The 7444-nt window shown below is 35.6% G+C and overlaps 1 protein-coding gene across 1 annotated transcript; it reads left to right on the top strand.

Moving 5' to 3' along the window:
• The first annotated feature begins 2569 nt into the window (after nt 1-2569).
• Nucleotides 2570-5994, top strand: MKKS (McKusick-Kaufman syndrome). The gene is made up of 4 exons (XM_009886040.1): nt 2570-3560; nt 4082-4257; nt 4964-5074; nt 5554-5994. The coding sequence occupies exons 1-4, from the start codon at nt 2570-2572 to the stop codon at nt 5992-5994; spliced, it is 1719 nt and encodes a 572-aa protein (XP_009884342.1).
• Nucleotides 5995-7444: the final 1450 nt, after the last annotated feature.

Here is a 7444-nt window from a genome sequence, read left to right as displayed (position 1 = left end):
GCCGTTTGGTTCAGTGTCTCCTCAGCGGGGTGCAGCTGGCGGGCGGCTGCCTCGCTCCTACCGGCCGGCTGGGGCATTTTTTTAATTTATTTATTTAATTTTTTTGAGTCTGCTTTGCCTCGTGGGCCAAGTGATGTGAAGCTGTGAAATCCCCACAGCGTGATGGGAGGGGGTTTTAGTTGGACACGTTACTCCTGTTAGGGGGATGAAGGTGGGCAGATGCAGGAACATTTACTCTCCGAGTTGTACCTTTGTAGCTGTTTAAACCAAGAAGTTATTTTGATATAAAACATCAATATGCATACCTCTGGGTTTGTTTTTTTTTCTTTATTTGGTAATTCGCAGTGAAATCTCATAGGAAGTAGAGGCTTACACATTCTTTTTAGACAAGGATATATTTATTATGTTTGTACTGATACTCTCTAGTTTCTGAAAATCAAGGGCAAAGACGGCTGAGGTAGTCAGGCATAGCTGCTGCCCTGAACAACTTAAAGCGATGCGGAAGAGTTGCAGCTTCCTTGGCCTGCAAGTTAAAAGTTTCATTCTGTTAGGAGCTTGTTTAGTCATTGAATTTTAATAACTACGGGGAAGAAAAATGGTGTGTTTTGAAACTGCTTTGTTTTAGACTTCAAATATTTACCATCTGAAGCAGTAACATTTGTAATTAGATAAACATAACAAAGTAACAAAGCTTTAAGACTTACTATGCCAAAGCTTGAAGCAAATGCAGCAATTAACATTTCAAGATGTCTAAGCTGAGGTTATTTTTATAGCCTTTTTTTTTGAAGTTCACAAAGGAAGACTTTCTTCTGTCATTTTGTGTTTTAATCATTTGCTGCACTGTAATTAAAGATACTAACTTTCAGGTTTATCTGTTCTGTGCTATTATAGAGTAAAAAAAGAATTTCTAGAATATATTTAAAGTAATAAATTATCTTTACCTAGGTAGCTGCCAGTTTGCAATGGGTCTTAAAACCATCTGGAAGGACTACAAAGTTCTGATTGTTATGGGAACTGGCCTTGGGCTGGTGCACTGGGGGTGGTTTTACATCAAGTCCAGTCCTATTTTCCAAGTGAAGACAGAGGATTTTGTTCCAGAACCTGGGATTGTGGCATACGTGATGCAAAGGGATCACAAAAATAAAGAAAAATAGCAGTAGTGCTATGTATTGTGGGTAAGTTACCTAATTGGTTGTATCTGTATCTTTGAGGCAGGAGGCAAGTCAATTAAATGAGAATTTTCTACCAGATGCAGTCTTGCAGCTCAAACTTTGGTATTCCAGAATTTTATTCTTTTTTCTTTTGCAACTGAGTTAATCTGGTAGTTTACATGGACCCAAAAATGCATCCTACACCTCAAACTACTGCTAAATCCCATGTGATAGGATCAATTAAGTAATGGTATTATAGGTCTTAAAAGATATTTAAAAACAAACTCCAGTAACTTCAAAGCAATAGTAAAACTCTCATGACTGGGTCTGCAGAAGTGTCTTTTCAGGTTCAAAAGTGCCCAGAAATAATTGTGACTTTATGTAGTAACATATTCTGTGTTGTTATTAGGGATGGTGATTACAATAGAAAAGAAACTGAAGTAACAGAAGTCTAAATACTGTACATTTACATTAAAATGTAAATAAATACCCCCTTAAGTTTTGAAGTGTTTCAAAACTGAAAAGAAAATGTGTATCTTGGGTATGTTGAAGTAAGAAACACTTCTTTCAGAGGCAGAGATTTCTTAAAGTTGTTTGAATAATAAAAGCTTTTGTTTCTGAAGTGATTGCCTGGGAAGCAGTGCCGCATAGTTCAGTTCTTTTGCTCTTGAATAAAAACAGCTTAACATCACTACAGTTTTGACACATTCATATGATTAAGTGAAGTTTATAGTGGTCTGTTAGGTGTAGACCTACAGGTAAAACAGTATATAAACTGGTGGCCAGAATTGAAGTTATTAACAAATATATGCATACTATATGTTTGTATTATATATAATGTTAATAGGTTTTCTCAATTAAAAAGTATTATGGGGGTTTTTTTGTCCTTATTTGAGTTTTTTGTGAAAAATCAAATAGCAAACTATGCAATAAGATGATCCTAATACCTTTCTGGTTTATATTGTAGGTATTACTAGCACTGAAGCTTTTCATCTGTGAGTGTTTCCGGAAGAAGAGATGAAGAAAGCTAGCTGGAGTAGAAAGAACTTTCTGCTTGTGGCAGGACTGTCACTTATAGGTGTCCATTTTGGAAGCATGCTCGTAAACTTTGTTGCAAAAAAATCTGTTCGATCACACTCAGAAGCTAAAAAGGAAGATCGTCATGAATGAAATAGCTTACTGCTGTCACTATGTATCGGTTTCACAATAGGATTTAAGCCTCATTTTAAGAAATAGATCACAGGTAGTCAGAGGAATGTCATTATTGTACTGTAAGTATTGTTTCACATTTAAAATAATAATCCTTAGCTGCAAAGAATTAAAATGTACTACTTTAAACTTTACAAGTGCTGTGAATTATAGATCCAAGTAGAAATGAAATCTGTCTTGTTGGCCAGAATTAAAATCTTACTTTGAAAATGTCTCGTCTTGAAGCCAAAAAGCCTCCATTATTTATTAGTGAACCTTTAACTAAAGATGCAGTTAGTCAGTCACTGTCTCTGCTAAGTGGATTATTAAAATCTTGCTATGGTCCTGCTGGTAGACTCAAACAGCTCCACAATGGTGTGGGAGGCTATGTTTGTACAACTTCACAATCTTCAGCCATATTCAGTCGTCTTTCTGTCAGTCATCCTATATTAAGGGTTTTGACGGCCTCTGTACAGAACCATGTATCACGCTTCAGTGACTGTGGCTTATTTACAGCCATTCTTTGCTGCAGTTTGATTGAAAACTTTAAAAGCCTAAGCATTGCATCTTGCACTGTCATTAAAATAAGCAAACATCTTTTGAGTTTATGTATGGACTACCTCAAATCCGAGGTGTGTGGTTGTCGAGTATCTGTGGATTTTTGCAGTCTTGAGACTCTTCGTTGTTTGGTACATAGTATATTAACAAGCAAACCTGCTTGCATGCTGAATAAACCAGAAGTTGATCATCTTACTACACTGATTTTAAAGGCTTTTATGTTTACTGTTCCATGTCATGTTGAGACTAATGCTGTTTTAGGAAAGTGTATAATAGTACCTGTGAAAGGTAGAAGAGTTTTGGATTCTACAGTTCTTCCTGGAGTACTGATAGAAACACCAGAAATTCAATTGGCAAAACCACTTACTGTCAAAAGAAGTTGTTCAAACATGATCAAGATAGCACTTTTCTGTGTGTCCATGTCAGGAGACCTCTTCAACCCTGAAGAAGGAACTATGACTGTCCATCATGGAATTTCTCTAGAAATGTCAGAGCTGAATCAATTACTTAATGTAGGAAAGCAGCTGGTTAGTGATGAGGTTGGCCTTGTAGTGTGCCAGAAAGTTATCCATCCATCCTTGAAACAGTATCTGAAAGAGAACCACATCGTCGCTGTGGACAGAGCCGGGCTCTCTCTGATGGAACCCCTGAGTCAGATGACAGGTAACAAGCTGGTTCTCTGTACTAAACAATTGTCCTTAATGTTCATCTCGTAACGAAAACCTATCTAGGTTGGTGTCATTGCAGAGTAAGGGTTCTCTTATTTCTGTCTGTATCCCACCTTAGCAGCTGAGCGTGAGTTCATTTCTAGTCTGAAAACCATTTTTTAAGGTGAGATTGGTCTTTTGCAGGTTCTAATGATGACAAACAGCACATGTGATTAGACTGTTGCATGAGGAATATCCAATTATAGTAACTGCTTGCAAATGTAGATTATTTTCAAACCCTTATCTAGTGAGAATAAAACAATCACTTTTTTATCTTAAACTATCACAAAGTCTTGTACTTTGAAAACATGTTGGTTTCTGTTTGTGATTTCCTGTGTAGATTGAAATGTTAGGTATTGAAGAATACATATGATTTAAAAAGCCAAGAGGAAGAAAGTTCATACTTTATGAAATGCAACAGATAGCTGTTCTGATGACAGTAATACATGTTGTTCTCTGCTTTTCTTAATTGGACAGGTTCAAAGCCTATAGGTTCCATACATTCGGTGTCCCCCAGTTCTTATGGCAGTTTGAAAGATGTGTGCATTGAGAGTTTTGCTTCAAAGCATTTTGTGCATCTAATTCCTAATGACACAGTTGTCTGCAGCTTGATACTCTGTAACAGAAATGAAACAGCATGGGATGAATTGAAGGTAGGCAAATTTTCTTGAAATTATTTTTGAAAAGTCACGTTTTTATGAAAAAATAGTTATGAGAAATATAGATACGGGGAGTTTAGAAAAGTGATTTTTCAGTACATAAATGGAGCTTGGTTAGGGTTTAGGTATACAATTTCAAGAAAGCAATTCAGAAAGGCCCTTGTTTCCAGAATATCAAAATCCTTGAAGTGCTCGTGGTCATTTAATGCTTCTGTTTTAATATGGGAAGTTGTTTAGAGACAGAAACATTTTTCACTTGTGCTTGGGACCAGTGCTGGATAAACGTTTTCATTCTTATTTCTTGGTTTATGAGAGCATAGAGGAAAAAATTGCCCAGCAAAAAGCCAGCAGCAATACCTGCAATGGTAATACAGTAGAGTTGTGTATTGAAGAGTTGCTCTAGAAAGGTCATTAATACTGATTGGCTTTTTATATATAACTCTTGTTTTGCAGAAAGAAGGAATAAAATAATGCTTTTTTTTATTTCTGCTTTTCCATACTAAGTGTGGACAAATAAAGACAATTTCTCATTAAGTGAACGTGGTTTTGGAAATCACTCAGCAGCTTTATATCCACATGTAATTCAAGTTTATGGAGTCTGTACTAGAAACTACTGAAAATTTTATTTCGGTAGTTTTTTCAATAGGGACAGATTCTATTAATCGTGGTATATCTAATGGCAAATTCACATGATTTTCAGCGTGCCTGTGAAACTGCAGAACATGTGTTACAGTTAACAATCAAGGAACCTTTGGCATTGTTAGGAGGCGGCTGTACAGAAACTCACTTGGCTTCGTACATAAGACACAAGGTATGTAAGACAAGTGTTTTGTTTTAAAGCTGCTTGATATCCTTAGGAAACCAGAGTTTATGTAGAATCACTGCTACAGTTAAAACACTTGTCTTTTCTAGATCAAAGTTGCATTTTTGCTAACTACTAATAAAACAAAGGGGTCTATTTGAAGCACTTGGTGCTAATTACATCTTTCAGACTCATTAATACTATATTTGTACTTGTTAGTCTTTAGATATTTATTATAGTAAGTGCTTATTTTTTAAGTGTTAAAATAATGTGTAGAATTTTTATACTGAAAGTTAATCGTGCAGAGCTCAGCTTTGACTTTTCTAGAAATCTTTCCTATTGTGGAATAATTGTCACATGAACAATTTTTTTAGTTAACACTGAACCATCTGTTTAAAAAAGAGCAACGGTATGATATATGTTCGATTAAAATTATTTCTGCAAAACAGTGTTCTAATTTTCTGTTTTCCTGATTATTTTTTTTTTAGAGTTGTAGTCTGTCCACCAGCACTTTTAAAGATATAGATTGTTCTCAGACACAATACCAATTGGTTGCTGATGGTTTTTGCCGTTCCCTGGAGTCTGTAGCTTGCTCTCTGAATCATGATGATGGAGAAATCCTTACAGATGTGGTTTATGGACACTGTTGGTTTGTTCCATCAGGTTTTCCCTCTGTCTCTAACTTGTCAGATTTAGTTTCAAAATGTGGCTGTGGGATTAATGGTAACAGTGGGAATCTCAACTGGAGGCTTTTGCAAGGCCAATTTGGCTCTCCCATTATACAAGGCTGCCCTAAAGAGCCCTCAGGAAAGGTTGCTGACTTTCTGACATTGGACTGTTTTGCTGCAAAATGTAGTGGCCTACAAGTAGCTCTGGAGACAGCCAATCTGATTTTGGATCTCTCATATGTAATTGAAGATCAAAATTAGCTCTGATACTATGTGAATTGTGTTGCATAGCAAGGTGCTTAATTGTAAGCAGGGTACTATATAATGTGTTAAGATACTTTAAATGGTTAGAACATGGACAACAGACAGAAATTTTAAATCAAACAGCTGGCCATTAAGTACTCTTCTGATTATTAATCTACTGGGCCCTAAAGCATTTTCAAAAGTTTAGCATTTTGTTAGGAACTGTTAAATGATTAGCCAAATATACAGTGAATCAGAGTGACATAAGACTTAAAGTATTCAAATTAATGTATTCAAGGGAGTGAATGACACTTCAAAGATTGAGTTTCTCATGTCCTTCTAGGATATTTGAATGTTCTCCTTCAGTAAGTAAGTGCTGAATTTAAAGAGCCTGTGTGATATTCCCGCTGCACTAAGCAAAGTGTTGGATATTTCTGTTAGCTCTGTGGTGTCTTCAAAGGAAGGGGAAAATGAATTCACTTGCTGAGAAAACATATGTTAAGGATTAGAATTTATGTAGTCTCAGCAAAAGCTTTACACGTTCAAACAGACTTTTGTATTGCAGCAGAACTTTATCATGGGTATTTTTAATTTTGTAGGTAAAAAAGAAGGCTTTCTTTAGTAAATATCTTGAGCCACTTCTTTCAAATTTTGTTCTGAAGATCTTGTCACCATGTACTATATGCACTTTCATTTTCTAAATGACTGGAAGATTTTAATTCCTATGTAGTTTATTTAGCAAATTATTAAAACACAACTTGGAGATCTTAAGATAGCAGGTAGGTAATAGAAGACTTGAAAAGAAATGGCAGACTGTGTGGAAAAAAACTTTTGTAAAGTACACCTTGATTGTGTTCTGTGGAATACAGGACAGTTTATAAATCATGATGCTTCTATCATTTAAGCAAAGCTGCAAGAAAATGTCCCGCTTACCATTCAATTAACTCTTTGAATGTGCATAGCTTCTTTTCTTTTAATGAAGTAAGGCTTTAAGCTGCTCAGTCTTGTTTTGATCTTTAAATAAGGCTGTAGACTGAATGATCGAAACTTTTTTCATTTTCAGCTTGCATGCAAGATCAAAAGGGGTGTTACAGTTTCTTGCTTAAACTCATTTTCTTTGCGCCTTTTCTTCTCCCTCTTCATTTTCAGTCACAAGGGACAAATTGTTCATGACATGCTTTTCCAGAAGACATCCGAGTTACTTATAGACTAGTCTGCTTATGTTTCCTGGTCTCTTAAGTTTTTACTATATTTACTGAGTATAAGCAGTAGAATTGTTTTGTATAACTCCGTTTTGAAATATGTAATTAAAAACAAATCTTTCCAGACCTTTTGTACAAAGTCCTTTTCATTTCAAGAGCATAAATAATCATTTTCTCACTGGAAAAAAAATGAAAAGTTATTTTAAAGTTCTTTATCTTTTTATGACCTGAAATGATTGCTTCAGTGCTATAAGGCGTCCTTTGGG

The sequence above is a fragment of the Charadrius vociferus genome, unplaced genomic scaffold (assembly GCF_000708025.1).
Source record: "Charadrius vociferus isolate BGI_N301 unplaced genomic scaffold, ASM70802v2 scaffold455, whole genome shotgun sequence".
NCBI lineage: Eukaryota > Metazoa > Chordata > Aves > Charadriiformes > Charadriidae > Charadrius > Charadrius vociferus.
The sequence above is the reverse complement of the archived record's forward strand: the minus strand, read 5'-3'. Positions and strand labels throughout refer to the sequence as shown.